This window comes from Mauremys mutica, chromosome 4, assembly GCF_020497125.1.
Source record: "Mauremys mutica isolate MM-2020 ecotype Southern chromosome 4, ASM2049712v1, whole genome shotgun sequence".
In the NCBI taxonomy this organism is placed as follows: domain Eukaryota; kingdom Metazoa; phylum Chordata; order Testudines; family Geoemydidae; genus Mauremys; species Mauremys mutica.
This window is the reverse complement of record NC_059075.1, coordinates 43902568-43918813: the sequence shown is the minus strand read 5'-3', so window position 1 is coordinate 43918813 and position 16246 is coordinate 43902568. Positions and strand designations below refer to the sequence as shown.

At 44.2% G+C, this 16246-nt stretch overlaps 1 protein-coding gene across 2 annotated transcripts; it reads right to left on the bottom strand.

Annotated features, from left to right (window-relative positions):
- Positions 1-6655: 6655 nt before the first annotated feature.
- On the bottom strand, positions 6656-15228 carry TRAPPC6B (trafficking protein particle complex subunit 6B). 2 transcript variants are annotated; one of them, XM_045014264.1, is made up of 6 exons: positions 14976-15228; positions 13510-13577; positions 11154-11271; positions 9289-9372; positions 8033-8126; positions 6656-6962 (listed from the first exon to the last, which is right to left on the bottom strand). In XM_045014264.1, exons 1-6 carry the CDS (start codon positions 15039-15041, stop codon positions 6931-6933), a joined length of 462 nt encoding a protein of 153 aa, XP_044870199.1. In that variant the 5' UTR covers positions 15042-15228; the 3' UTR covers positions 6656-6930. The 2 variants fall into 2 exon arrangements, with proteins under 2 accessions (XP_044870199.1, XP_044870198.1); XM_045014263.1 differs by lacking the exon at positions 14976-15228 and adding an exon at positions 14071-14319.
- Between the last annotated feature and the right edge of the window lie 1018 nt (positions 15229-16246).

The window sequence follows — 16246 nt, the reverse complement described above, 5'->3', positions numbered from 1 at the left end:
TCGTATGGCCGGGCAAGGTTCCTGATGCGTGTGTTCTCAGGAACTGTGGGCTGCTCAGACGCCTGCTGGAAGGTAGTTTCTTCCCGTACCACGAAATAACTGTTGTGGATGTGCATTTGCCTATAGTGATCCTCGGTGACCCAGCCTGCCCGCTAATGCACTTGCTCATGAAGCCCTATACAGGCGCCTGGGACAGCGACAAGGAACTCTTTAAATACCAGCAAGCAGCGAGCAGCGTGACCTGTGACTGTTCAGTTTCTTTACAGAGAAGCTGAACCTGCCCCTGTTTCTTTACCCAGTTACTGTTGACTCTCCTCTTCGGTTAAATACCCCGTTCTCCCCGTTTCCTCCACTTCCAAGACACGTGTAAAAATAAAATACATGTCACACTGTTACTGAGGAGAGGTTTCTTTATTCATGACTTTTCGTTAAAGGGTCGAAACTGGAACGCAGACTGCGGGGGGTAGGGTGTGCGCTGATGTAAAGACCGCCTCTAAACTCAAGGAATGACAGGCTCCTGCTCCTACAGCGGTCCGCATTGCCGGACTGCTTGTTTCAACGGAGCCTGCCATCCCTCCTTTTTGGGATTCTGTGTGCGGGGGGCTATGTGGCCTTGTGGCGGAGGAGGACGGATACAGATTCCTCTGCTGCGTGACTCAGCGGTCCACGACAAGGACCGCTGTATAAGATCTGTACCCGCCCTCCCCCGCTAAAAAGTCACATCCCCACCGCCCACACAGAACCTGGAAACCACCTCCCATACCGACCACGGTGCCTGCTGACTGCACTGTGTGTGTTACCCGCTGCTGATCCGGCCCCCGTGTCTGTACCCTGCGAAAGGTGCCTGTCCTATGCAATTAGCAACGCACTTCCCCACGCACCCATTCAAACACAGTCTTCAGTGAGGAAACATGACGGAAACAGTACTTAACAGCAAAGTATTTTTATTACTTAAGTACACAGTTATGGGATGGGACTGGGATTGGGACTTGTTTGAGTCCGGAAGGGAAGGACTTATGCAAACGTAGGGTATGAGAGCTTTTGGTTACTTGAGCACTCTGCTGGGGTGCAGTGACAGTATTCACGGCCCAGGGCGGGCATCCTCCTGGGTTATTTAGGGTGAGGGGGGTATGTGACTTTGTGGCGGGGGGTGGGCGGTTGCAGAGATACTGCCGGGGGCTCTGTCCTGCAGCGTCCTGCAGAACATACTCAAGTCGCCGGAGCGTGTCCGTTTGCTCCCTCAGTAGTACAAGCATTGCTTGAGTCGCCTGCTTGTGTTCCTCACGCCACCTCTCCTCCCATTCGCTGTGTGAGCGCTGGTACAGAGAGACTTTCTCCCTCCACTGCCTCTGCTGGTCCGCCTCGGCTAGGAAGCAGCCCACACAATCATCGAAAATCGTGTCCCTTGTCTTTTTCTTTCGCCGCCTAATCTTCACCAGCCTCTGCGAGGGGGATGCTGTGGAAGGTCTGGAGACAGTGGAAGCTGTGAGATGGGAAAACAGTTAGTTAATTCCTTGCAATGATACTTTTTTGCGAACAATTAACTGAGTCTAGGCTGTCTCTGTGAATTTTTTGTTGAAACTCCTGTGCCTGCTGTTGCACAAATCATTTGCGCGGTGGATTCTGGGTAAATGTCGCCAGTCATTCCTTCCTCCGGGAAAGCAACGGCAGACAATCATTTCGATCACGTTTTCCATGAAATGCCCTGGCACACGCCATAGCGTGGCAACAATGGACCCTATTTTGCCTTTTGTGTATGTCACCGTATGTGTACTGGATGCCGCTGACAGAGGCGGACCAGCAGCGCTACAGAGCAGCATGCTTATGCTTTTGCATGACAGCAGCGATGGTTACCAGGCATACTGCACCGTCTACCATACCATGAACTGGTAAGAAGACGGTAATAAGATGGTCATGGTTACCTGTCCTTTTGCACTGCGCCATTTGGTGCTGTCATAAGTGCCCCTGGTCGATCAGCCAGGGGCGCAAAAGCAAAATTTGGGAATGACTCCCCGAGTCAATCCCTCCCTTTTGGGTATCTAAAAATAGAATCAGTCCTGCCTAGATTATGGGCAAGTGTACTAGAGAACCACTGTATCATACAACCAGAGACCACAGCTGCTCTCTGTCCAATCCTGCATAAATTTTGAGCTGAACACTATTCACAGGTGTGCTCCTGAAACAACCCCAGCTGTTCATTCTGTTCTTCCCCCAGCCTTCCTGGGTTCCAATACCATTGTCCCCCCACTTGTGTGATGAAGTAATATAGAATGCATGAATAAGACACAGGTAGTCGTTTGTGAGAAATGAGTGGAAGGAAGCCTCCAGCTGCAATGATAGTCCAGAGATGACATTAAGGGGTGTGGAGGAGGGAGCCACTCATCCCTCTGCTAGTCCAGGGGCAATTGAATCTTTTCTTTACAATGAAGGGTGGGGGGGCTGATGGAGCTCAGCCCCCTGTTGCAATGATGAGGGACGGTTTACCAGCCATACTGCACCATCTACCATGAAAAATTAGCAACAGGCGGCCTTGACCGACCGGTCCCAAGCAAGTTGGTACGGTTGTCATGGTTACCAGCCCTTTTGCACTGCCCCATGTGCCAATAGGCTGATGATGAGGATGGATTTCCATCATTTTGTACCATCAGCCATCCATAGTGTGGGGGGAGCAAGGATGTTGGTGTTGAGTGCTGCACCATCGCGTCTATCTGCAGCATTCAGTACAGATACGGTGACATGTAAAAGAGTCAACAGAGGATTGTTTTCCCTTTAACTTCTGGGGGTCGGGGGGGGTGCGTAAATTGCCGAGCTATGCCCCGACCCACCGCGGACACTGTGTTTGACCCTAGAAGCATTTGGAGATCAGCCAAGAATGCAAATGCTTTTCGGAGACAGCAGGAACTGTGGGATACCTTGCGTCCTCGTTCCCCCCTCCCTCCATGAGCGTCCATTTGATTCTTTGGCTTTCCGTTACGCTCGTCACGCAGCTGCGTGCTGAGTCTGTGCTATGCCGTCTGTCCGTTTATTTATTAAAAATACTTTGGACCAGGCGTAACGTAACATTTCTTCCCCTACTTAGATGCAGGAGTCTCCGAGCGAGATCACCGTGAGGACGGGCACTGAAGGAGATAGAGAGCGCATGCTGCGTGAAATCTAGCACGAACCACGGACCTATGCAGCCGTGCTCTGGGAGGCAGTGCTCCCTGAATACCGCATGAAAGCCTCGCGCGGAAAAGTGTGCTATCACGGAGCACCCAATAAGGCAGCTCTCCCCAGGAACCTCCTGCTGATGCTTATCGATTAACGGCAGGAGAGCTTCGTGGCGTTCTCCCAGGAGGATTTCTGTTCTATCACCATATATACAGAGACCTCCTTTTCACACACTTCAGATTCCTGTTATATTAAGAATAAAAGTTAACATGGTTAAAGCACTTACCGACTGATCCTACCCCTGATTCAGGATCCGGGTTCCTGGCCAGGGAGGGTTGGTAGGGGATCTCCGTGACGGTGATGAATAGATCCTGGCTGTCGGGGAAACCAGCGTTGTAAGCGCTCTCGCCTGCCTCGTCCTCCACAAACACTTCCTCATCTTCCCCGTCCGTGAACATCGTCGAGGAACTGTCCGTCGACACTGTCCCATCATCAGAGTCCATGGTCACTGGTGGGGCAGTGGTGGCAGGCTCCGTAGCGTCCGTTGGCCGCTTTGATTTTTTGGTAGGCTTGTCTGGGGTCCTTGATTTTCACGCGGCGCTGCGTTGCATGACGGCTGTATCCTCTGTCTGGATCATGGCTTTGGAGACCTTCTCGTAGGTCTTTGCATTCCGTTCGTTGGAGCGCAGCTCCGAAAGCACAGACTCCTCGCCCCACACACCGATCAGATCGAAGAGTTCCCGGTCAGTCTAGGCCGGGTCCCTCTTTCTATTCAGAGATAACATGAACTCCTCTGCTGGAGAGCTCTGCATTGCTGCCGGTGCTGCGGAGCTCGCCCCGATGTGCAACCAGAACGTCAGATTCAAACCGCCCAGACAGGAAAATGAATTCAAATTTTCGCAGGTCATTTCCTGTGTGGCTGGGCAGAGAATCCAAGCTCGGGCTGCTGTCCAGAGCGTCAACAGAGTGGTGCAGTGTGGGATAGCTCCCGGAGCTACTAAGTTCGATTTCCATCCACACCTAGCCTAATTCGAACTAGCCATGTCAAATTTAGCGTTACTCCACCTGCCGGGGTGGAGTACCAAATTCGAACTAAAGAGCCCTCTAGTTCGAATTAAATGGCTTCCTGGTGTGGACGGTTGAGCGGTTAGTTCGAATTAACGCTGCTAAATTCGAATTAAAGTCCTAGTGTAGACCAGGCCTTAGATGCTAGTGCAATAAAACTAGTTTATACTAATTTTAGCAGTAAAATAATTACACATTTACTCAGAGCATAATGAGTATTTATTAGCATGAACAAGCTTGTACAACTATTTGACCTGGCTTTAATGTAATCTAGACAGAAATACTAACCTTAATCCTGTTAATTTTACTGGATTTATAAGAATAGTCAGTCTCATACACTGATCAAGTATGCTTTTTGTAGATTTAACCACTTCAAGATGAAATAGTTTCTCTATGCTCTGTTAGCAGTTATAAAGCAAGAGAGAAACTATCAATATTGGCACTTGTAGTCAAGTCTGGGTATATACAAGAAACTGAAGCTATCCAATCTGTTAAAAATACTTAAACATTTCAAATAAATGGCACGTTACTGTAATATATAGCATTGTCATTTTCACAATATTAAAATGTAAGAACAAAATTTCTATTCTGTCCAGTTCTCTCTACATCATAGTAGACTTGAACATAGCTTATGTAGTACAGCCACTAACTGCTGTTAAACATTCTCTTTTTGATGAACAAAGGAACTTAGGCCTGGTCTACACTGGGGGGGGGGGTCGAACTAAGGTACGCAACTTCAGCTACACGAATAGCGTAGCTGAAGTCGAACTACCTTAGTTCGAACTACTTACCCGTCCTCACGGCGCTGGATCGACGTCCGCGGCTCCCCCGTCGACTCCGCCACCACCGTTCGCAGTGGTGGAGTTCCAGAATCGACGGGAGCACGTTCGGAGTTCGATATATCGCGTCTAGATGAGATGCAATATATCGAACTCCGAGAAGTCGATTGCTACCCGCCGATCCGGGCGGGTAGTATGGACGTACCCTTAGATGTTTCAATGCTGAGTGTCACAGCACTTAACTTTTAGGTACCTAGACAACCACAGGGACAATGCTAACAGCCTGAGTTAGGTGCTTAGGTTCCTTGTACACTGAATGGGGAGAGATAATAAGCAGCTACTAGTGTGATTCACAGAAGGCAGTATAATAGATGGGGAGTCACCTAAGCTAGTCAATGGGAGATGCTGATGACAGGGATGTGTGCTAAACTCTGCCTCTCTCTGAAATAGGTGCCTAAATCCAGGCTGTGCCTATCTCTGTTTTGCAATCCATGAAAGGTAATCCAGCAGTGGCCTACGTGCCTAAGCTATTCCTTGAGGGGATGAGTTAGGTGCCTGCTTCAGCCACACAAAATGGGTGGTACCAGCAATGGTAGTACCCACCTTATAACTTTTAGCTGAGTGGTTAGAGCATTTGCTTGGAATGTGGGAGATCCAAATTCAATTCCCTCCTCTGTGCCTGAGGGGGGAGAAAGGATTTGAACAGGGGTCTCCCACCTCTGAGTGCTTCAACCACTGATCTAATATTCTGATGAGAGATTTCCTCACCTTCTGCTGAAGCTGTTCTATTGTGGATAAATAATGAAAAAATAATGGGAAAGGGGAGACTGGACCTGAGGCTTCCTACATGGCTGCCATAACCACCAGGCCATAGAATCATTCCCTCTCTAGCCCAAACATAAAACTGGCAGTATCAGAACAGACACTGTCTGCTTTCTCTCACTGACTCTGCCACAAACTCCACTCTCCAAGCATTCCAAAACATGATCAGAAACACCATTCCACTAACATAATTGTCCTTTACTCAAGTTAGATTGTATGATTGGGGCAAAGTAACAGCAACAGAAGAGTTTGTATACCAAGTAGTGAAGGTTTCAGGGACATCTGTTCTCAGCTGCAGTGGTGGAAGGCCTGCCAGCAGAGAAGGGGTCAGATTCATGGCTGGTGAAGGCCAGCTGATTGGCGGGAGTTTTGGATGTCTCAGTATGCAAATTGTGGGACATATCTACAACAGCCTAAATGGCTACTAACTTCTACCAACAACATAACTTTTCCCATTAAAAAAACTAGGAAATTGAATGGCAAAAAATCTCTATGTTAATGCAGAGTTAAGGTTGCTTGGTGGTATGTCACCTTTCAGAATACTGAATTGAGCAAAACTCAAACTTCTTAAAAACCAGGACATTCACAGTTAAGGTTGCCCAAGCAGTTAACTCTGCCCTCTTTCAGCAATGCCCCCATACATCCCATAAACAAATATACCATTATTCTGTCAACCCCCCAGTTGCTGAAATGAACAAGCTCTTCACCTTTTAAATCCATTCACTCTACCCACAGGATCTAACTAACTCTATTAAAGAACAAAAAGGGAGGGGAAAAGTTGCCCATGCTACCATACTTCAGGTTTTCAATTCCAACTTTAAAGATTTTTAAAATGCAACTGAAATGCATGTGTTTATTAAAGTTATTTAATCAATTGAATGTGTACTGTGGTGGATATTTAATGTCTTAGTACAGAACGTACTCATTTCATACCAAGATACTAATATAGTGTTAAGCTATTTTTATTAAGTTAATATTTACTTTACATAATGCAGGAATTGTGCTGCATGCTACTATAATTTATAAGGTATACAAGTGAAGCTAAATTAATCAAGACATCTTTAGTGTACACAGGGTTTTTTTAAAAGGACAGATACACAGATCTGAACATGTTCTACATCTTCTGTATCATCACCTGAAATTTACCTGCAAAGAAAAGCAGAATCAAGTTACAAAATATCAGTATTATCTGTAAATCCTTCCAATGGCAGCAACTTCTCATACTTGCTTTGTTCAAAAGAGCTAGCAGGAGACAATGCAGTTCTCTTCTTCACCTTAAAAAAAATCTAGCTATTCTATTACATTTTTTAAACCCAGTTAAAAGTGTTTTTACAAGTTTGTCTATGTTCAAAGTTGCATCAGTTTAATTTTAAATCTGTTAAAAACAAAAACAATTTAAATTTAAAAACAATTTAAAAACAAAGCCCTGTGGGAACACACTTAGATTAGGTTGTTGGCAGTGAAGCCTATTATGTCACCCCCCCTTCTAGTGGTTTCATGTAAATATTGTAAAGGAGGGGAGACTGGATAGTTTGTCAGTAACTACATACAACATGTTCATTTTGCAGGCTATAATCCAAGTTGTACTAAAATGGGTTCTCAAATGGGGGATTGGGACCCCTCGGGGGGTCATGAGGTTATTACATGGGGGGGGGTCACGAGCTGTCAGCCTCCACCCAAATCCCGCTTTGCATCCAGCATTTATAATGGTGTTAAATATATAAAAATGTGTTTTTAATTTCTAAGGGGGGGTCGCATTCAGAGGCTTGCTATGTGCAAGAGGTCACCAGTAAAAAAGTTTGAGAACCACTAAAAAGTTAAATCCCATGGCACCTGGAATTCTACAAAAGTAGTAGTCGTTTTCTAGAAGTAGAAGATACTCAAACAGCAATTCTCAACCTCATTTGGTTGGAATCTTCCCCTACTGCCACACCCTGGCATGATTGCTGCTTCTCATTTTCTCCTGTCTTTCTTTTCTATGTATTTTTCTTGGTTTTGCTTTTCATTTTATAATTATGTTTTTTCTCTGTGCTAACCTTCTCTGTTCTTTCAATAGAACAACTTTCAATAATACTCAAAATAAGCCATTTCCTGACATCCACACTTAGTACAGCCTTAAATTCTAGTCCCACATTGAACACTTGAACAGCAATTAAGTAGATAAGGAAACCTATTCAGTGATCTTACAACAGTTGTCTAATCTGAGATGTACTCACATGCAGGCATTGCTGAAACTTCAGCTGTCACAATACTCTTGATTCCCAGATTTGATAAGCCACCTCTGATTAGTCCACAGGTGAATGCCAGATACTAAACATAAAATTATATTTTATTTTATGTCAGCATCATCGAAAATGAAGTTTACAATAAAAGTATACTAGCATTGTATCACAATCTAACTACAAATGCATAAAGACAGCCTATGTGGTAGTTCTGGTTTTGTTTCAACATTTGAGGACATGCCAATGTTTTGCAAGGCATTTGGCCAGAGGGTATATAAACTTAATACCAGAATACTCAGGGAGTGATTTTAAACTTGAGATACCTGCTGGTAAATCAGAGCTCAGCTTATCCTAGAAAATGGGTAAATGTTATGAACTTAAAGATATCTCCAAATATTTTTACAGAAAAATATAGAAAACAGTATCTCAAGCAGACTAGACAGAAAGAGGCAAATCTCCCAAGACTCTGTCCAGTATTATAAAGATCCATAGTCATGTCTTCTGTTAAGAAATCAAAAGCCATCATCTAAGAGATATTTATAGTATATTATAATTTAATTGAGCACTCCATTTCTGACATCAACTCTGACCAAAACCACTTCAGAGCAGCAGAGTCTCTGCTGAGGCACTGATGTAACTTATCTAATCTATTATGTTAGCTACAGTATTTAAATTAATAAAACTAAGAGCTATTTATGAAAATCTGCTGGAAGATATTTCTTATAAAAATATAATATCATTGAAAGTTTGTTTTGAGCATCACTTTAGTATAATCTCACCATCTCTTGGGAATTAGGAGAAAAGGGATGGAAGAGAAAGACAGGAAGGTTCCTGATAATACATGCTTTCTACTGGAGGGAAATAAAAAAGTTTTGTGAGGCTAATGGTCACTCCCATTGCAGTATTCCCCATAGAGCAAGGTGTGTTGTTTGATATTCCATTCACAGGCAGAGCAGAAGAGACCCCATACAGCCCTTGCTCTGTCAGACAAGCCACTCCAAGTTGGCACAGCTAGGCTTCAAAATGACCATGATTATTTCCTGACCCACCAGTCACATTCACTGTAGCTAAATACAACAGAAAACATTACTGATACCTAGTCTAACACTTAACACTTACACAGAAAATGCTCCAAATGCATTTTTGTGCCTTTTCTATCCACACAACTCCAGTCATAAGAATTTTTACAATTGAATCAAGATAATACAGATCTAAAACTGCTAATTTTCCAGGCTACAGCTGAAGAATACCTTAGGTGCATATTCTAAATACTGTTTTCCTGTAGACATCTGAGTCAAGAGACGAAATTTGTTGTCCTGAAGTACATAGATACCCTATAGGAAAAGAAATTTTTCCTTTAGTAGGATATTTAGCAACATATTGTAATCAACGTTTTTGGAGAGAATCAGTTCATCTTTTTGTAAGAGATATTTACAAATACAGTGAAATGTTTTCACATTGAAACAGAAAACTGGATTACACTATATATAAAGAATAAAGAGTGGAAAGTTTAATCTGAATTGTTTCTTTAAGTTTTATAAAATAAGGTTTAAACTTGTGAAGCTGGGATGTGCCTGATGACTTACATGTAATTGGGAGAAGTCTTTCCAGTGCTGAAGAATAATTTTACAGCAGCTCTGATGTATTAAATTTTGTTTGTTGTTAATATTTGTTCATTTTAATACGTAAGAAATGGTAAATTTTTCTCCACTACTTTCCCCAAAAATAATTTAATTATGAAAAATCACTGGAGAGGATATGGACATGAGTACTCCCTGATATGAACAGCATAAAAACAGATTCTAATAATCCATCTCTGCACATATTAAAAAAGTGCCCACATAACTTTATGTAACAGAAAGTATAAAAACAGGATAGGCTCATCTAAGCATGCAATGAAAATGTCTCCAAGCTTAATTTCTGGCTGTAAGAGGTAAGAATGATTCTTTCAATTTATAACCTAACATTACTTGCAACAAATTTAAAGGTTTATCTAAAACTGACTTTGTTTAAAGCTCTGCTATTACAGATCTCAAATATTTTTGGAATATAATAACTATTAGAACAACAAAAATTATTAAATTTGAGTATGCAGTTTCTAATCTGCAAGCATTCCTTGTTAAATTGTATTGGTGATAAAATACCCATTGGAAGTAAAATACTTTACAGAGTTTACCTTTTGCAGCCATTTCTCCCCCATACAAGTCTCCCATTCCTAATTTTATCATGAGAATTGTGCCATACCATGGATTATTGGAAAGAAAAAACAGAGATTTAAGGCTCTAAGAATGAAAGCAGCTGTTTATATGATTCTGCTATAGCTTTGAAAACTGGCTAGCTCTACAGAGGAAGGGATATGAATACAGTGTCATATAAGTGGGATGCCAACTTGCAGTGAAAGTTTGTCAATTGTTTCATACACAATGTGTTTAGCAGGGTGGAAGTATTTCAAATGGCAACATTCAAAAGCATACAATAATGACTTCAAAGTAAAATGGTCCAAGGAACTCATTCTAGAGAAATATTATGCAGGCAGTTTGAGATAACGTATGACAAAGTGAAATTGCTTTCTATTAAATGATTCATCAGGTATGTAAAAATGTGTTGTAAAACAACAAAACTCAATCACAATTGCCATCTCCATTTCTGGACTGTGTACTTGCATTGGGTCTGTTGTTGCAGCAGTACTACAAAAATGTTTGGGGGACTGCAGGCATTTAGGCTCAGATCCTCAAAGGTATTTAAGCAGCTAATGATTTTAATGGAAGTTAGAAGCCTAAATTCCTTTGATGATCTAGGCATTAGTCTTTTAAAATGGCAAAAGACTATAACGTCACTCTAAGCCTTTATTACAGCCAAGTCTGCATTACAACACCACACCAATATTTATTACAGTCAAGTCTGCATTGAAAGTAGTATCTAAAACAATTTTTTTTAACTAAGGACAGCTACTTTTTTAAATAAGACCATATAAATAAAAAGGTTATCCCTGATGGAAAATGTGTATGATTAATTTCAGACCAAGACAAACTAAAGCAATATTATTATTCCTTCAAAATAATAAAATGTTTATAACAAGCTCCACAAATTAACTCTTATGCTACAGTATTAATACCTGATGATTGGTCCTTAGATTATCAATTTGCTTTTTGAATACAGTAGTCCAAAAATCTTTGCAGATGAACTTCATAATATCTAATTCATCCTTGAATCTGGCAGTGTCTTTGGTAAACCTAAGAGCAGAGCAGAAATGTTTAGGTTGATTTTGTTCAAGTAAATGCAGGTGTACAGTGACTTTCTCAATTGACCATATGTCAAGTAAATGACAAAAAAAAAGCTATATGCAACATTGGTTGAGATTTAAGTATATAACACAGTCAGAACATTCAAATATAGACTCCCTTGACTCCTGTCACTCATGTATGCATAGTATTGTGTGTTGCTTTTATGTTATCTTAATACCTACGCATGAAGTGGCAAAATTATGGTGGGACCAATATCTTTGAATTTAATCCTGGGGCATGAATGGCTGACAGGATGCAGGAAGGATTCAAAGCATTGCATCCCTGCTCCTCCGCCCACCTCCCAGCACTTGTGTGACAGTATGAGTGTAATATAATAGCTCATTGAAAGGTGACAGGGCCAGAAAGAGTTAATTAACTGACAAACTAACTTGACCCATGGCTGAACTTTAGAGACTTGTTAGGAAAATATGTAAATGAATAGAGCTTTGAAATGCAAGTCTGCATTGTTAGACGTAGAAGGGGAGATATTTGCTTACATCACAAGACCTGAGCAAACAAGTCTTGTCTACTGCTATGGCTTTAATTCAAAGATCAAAAAAGGAATATTAACATTTAGGAAGATACTTGAGTGAAACAGTATTATTGTCTATGTATCTCAAGGTTGTGGTAACCTGTATCTGAACTGTTTAATGGATAAATTACCCTGTGTTAATTGCCAAGATGTTTAGGAGAAGAAAAGTTAAGCCTATTGTTTTCTCAAGCCAAAAGGCTGCTGGAAATGTATAAGAACCCTGGGACACGATCCTACTTCATCTCAGATCTGCTTTGGGTTTCAAGAAGGGGAAGCCTTAAGCCATAAGGATTGAGATCCCCAGTCACTGACTGGAGTCACCCTGAATATGGATATTGGACTATAACCTATGGACTATTTCTAAAAGGACTTTTGGCAACTACAAGCTCACCTCTGCTATGTATCTGAGCCTCAAGAATTGAATTCAAGTCTGTATGTATATTGATCTTTTAACCAACTCTCTCTCTCTCTTTTCTTTTTTAATAAATTTTGGCTTAGTTAATAAGAATTGGCCATAAGTGTGTATTTTGGATAAGATCTAAGTTATAATTGGGCCTGGGTATGTGGCTGATCCTTTGGGATTGGAAGAACCTTTTCTTTTATATGATGAGATAAGATTTTCAGTAATCATCATCATATCTGACATCATATTTGTGTCTGGACGGAGGCCTGAGGCTGGGCACTTTAAGGGAACTGCGTTGTTTGAACTTCTGAGTAACCAATGAGGTACTACAGAAGCTGTTCTGTGCTGGCTTGGTAAATCTAAGTATTGGAATAACCACCAGCTTCTGGGATTTGTCTGCCCCGTTTTGTTTGCAGTTCACCCTCATTGAGTGACTTCAGCTGGCTCCCACGGGCAGCACTGTCACAGCTTGCCAATGCCAAACAGCTGTAGCAAGCTTCGGGAGGGAGGGAGGAGGAGCAGGAACACGGCGGGCTATGGGGAGGAGACGGGGATTTGGGAAAGGAGTCACAATAGGGGCAGGGAAGGGGCATATTTGGGGCAGGGACTTTGGGATAGGGTTTGGAATGGAGACAAGAGGGGGCAGAGCAGGGGTGGAGTCAGGGCAGAGCTGGGGGAGAGGAGGGTCAAAGCACCCACCGGTGCAGGCACCTATGGGTTCCTGGCAGCAAACATACTCCTGCCTGGACTACAGGGAAAAAGAGGTGGATCTCCTTGGTCTGTGGGGAGAGGAGGCTGTGGGAGAATTAGGAGGGAATCACTGAATCAAAACATTAATGCAGAATCCTGCTCTCCCTGACACTAGGACCACAGTGTCAAAAAAGAAGGTGCTAGAACAAGTGACAATTAAAGAACTATAAGTCACCTGTACTAGATTGCATTCATCCAAGAATTATGGATGATTTTAAAATGAAGTGGATGGACTGCTAACAAAAGTATTCAATCACCCATTAAAGTCAGCTACTCTACCAAAGGTCTGAAGGTAAGCTGATATTGTATCTCTCTTAAAAAAGCACTAGAAGTGATGCTATAAAGGACAGTCCTGTAAACTGTAATTCAATACCAAAAATTCATGGAGTGCTCCAGTCCACATGGTATTCCTGGGGAAAGGGGGGGGGGAACAGCAAAGTGAGATGCAGTGGGTGAGAGCAAGGCTATAGGATGACATTTTTTTAAATCTCACTATTCTTACCTTTCGATTAATCCTTGTCCTACTCTAAACCCCATATTTTCCAGTTTAGTGATGCATCGTCCGTTTTCCTAGAAGATACAAAAGTTATATTTTCATATTCTGTTAACGCCAGTCTTGTAGCGCGGGTGTATAGGGAAAATAAGAAGACACCTATCCCTAATGGCCTCAAGCTATAGACTATGATATGCTATTTCAGCTCGTGCTCCTCCCCTGCAAACACATGCGAATAGTAAGATCTGGCCAGCCGGCTCTCCTGATAAGATTTTACAGAAGAATCAGATATTTTGAGTTCAGGAAATAAACGTGTTCGTGTCTTTCTTTCTCTAGCTTCGGCCAGGACAGCCCCAGGCTGGGCTTTGCCCCACGGTGCTCCTGGCACCCAGAGACCCTGGCGGGAGCGGAGTTTGCTCCGGACACAGGCATCATGCCAAGCAGGAGCGTAGGGACGTGCTGGATACGGAACCCCCGGGAGATCGCCCCCAGGCCAATGCGTGCGTGTGCTCGGCAATAGGGGGTCTCCGCAGCTCCTCGGTGTCTCCCCCCGGGTAGTCCCCGCCTCACCCCCTCGCCGTGCTCCGCGGCCCGGTACAGCCCAGACACCATCTCGTTGTGCAGCAGCAGGAACAGCGTCTCGTCCGCCATCTCCGGCCTGGTCATGCCGGGGGCTGGAGGACAGGGCCCGGCCTCGCGCTGCCTCCCTTCTCCGCCTCCCTCCCCGGCTCCTTCCTTCCCAGACCGGGCCCTGGCTGCTCCGGGAAGCAGCGCGGCCTCACTGCCAAGGCAACGGGCGGCTTCCGGGCAGGGGCGGGGCTTCCCGCTGTCAGACTCCAAGGGCCCCGCCCCCCGGGGAAAAGCGTACGGGGGCTGGGGGGGGAGGGGGAGCCGCGCTGCGCGCTTCGCAATGCGGGGCAAAGGATGAGGAGGTGGGGCCAAGGGTTGCAAAGTTAGAGTGAGGGGATGTGGCGGGGCAAGGCCGGGGATGCAGTTCCAGGCGGCTGGGTGTGAAACTTGGGGACTATTTTAATGTCAGATATTTAAAATATTGACTCGGCCTAAGATTCAGTAAATTCCCTTTTCTCCATACAGCCTAGGTATAATCGCTGCCGTGATCTCACTCATGTTTTAAACTGGCACAGACAGTAGCTCTACCGGCTCTGAAAGCTGTTATAGACATTCTGCCAATATCATCTGGTCAATGGCATTTTACCTTTTTTTTAAACTAACGCCAGTAACAGTTCTCTTTGTGGCTGACATTCATTATAAAGGGGACAAATCAGTCTACAGGAGAAAATCTTGGCAGCTCTAGGGTGTGTGGGGGTTCGGGGGAGGATACAAGCTGGATGTGAGTTTATAATGGCACCCTCTACTTCCGCAGATACTTCTGGGATTAAACTAAGGATGATGTTAGACATAAAAGTAAGTTTATACTGCCTTTCTTCATATTTATCTTAACACCTCACCCTCACCTTTTTAGAATTTAAGGCCAGAAGGGACCATCCAGCACCAGCACAATGAATCCATCTTTTATTCATTTTTCCTTGCTTGCTGATTGGCCCATTTCATTTACCTAAACTTTGTACACCACCACAAAGCCAAATCAACATTAAGTCCCTCCCGAGTATGGAGTAAGAGAGAGATGTATCTTCATTTCATGCTAATTCTGTGAGTTGCTCATCATGCCACAGAGCTGGATGCAGTACAAAAACCTAAACAGCAAGAAACCTCGATTAGCAAATAAGAGGAACAATGTAACACCCATCCCAAAGGAATTTTACAGCCAGAACAGAGACACTTGGCTACCCAGCTCATTGCGCACTACAAAACCCTGATCAAAGAACAAGGAGGCCTGAGTATGGAGCACTCTGCAGGGCCTGCAGGACTAGAGGAATCCTAGAATATCAGGGTTGCAAGAGACCTCAGAAGGTCATCTAGTCCAGTGGTTCTCAAACTTTTCTACTGGTGACCCCTTTCACATAGCATACCTCTGAGTGTGACCCCCCCCCTTTATAAATTAAAAACTTTTTTTATATATTACACATTATAACTGCTAGATGCAAAGCCAGGTTTGGGGTAGAGGCTGACAGCTCACAACCCCCACAGGTAATAACCTCACAACCCCCTGAGGGGGTCCTGACCCCCACTTTGAGAACCCCGATCTAGTCCAATCCCCTGCTCCCAGCAGGCCCAGCACCAACTAAATCAGAGGCGCCACAGAACTTTGCCGGGGACAATCTGCCCCCCGCCAATCACGCTGCAACCGGCGGGTGAGGGGGCCATAGCGACGCAGGGTGGCGGTCGCACACCGGAGCAGGGCAGGCTGTGAAGTGGCAGCAGGGGAAGATATCCGCGCTGCGCTAGGAAGGCCGGGACAACAGCGCCAAGCAGGCGGCTCGCCATGCCCCGCGAGACTAGCAGCCGCGGCGGCTCTCAGCTCCTCTGCAGCAAATTCTCCCTAGGAGCGAGGCAGCGGGTAACAGGGCAGGTGCTCAGGAGAGGGGGTGGCTGCAGGAGGAAGAAGCGAGCAGCGCGCGAGTTGACTGGCTAGACGCCAGACCTTGCGGAATAAATAAAATGCTTTGTTATTGGTTCATTTATAACAAAGTGGGAGCTGATTGGCTACTCCCCAGTCCTGTTAGTTCTGCCCCTTAGTCTCTGAGGCGCCGCGGGGGGAAAGTTGGGATCTGTTCAGAGTGGGATGGAGATGGACAGTATTACTCCGCTTCTGATTGGTTGACCG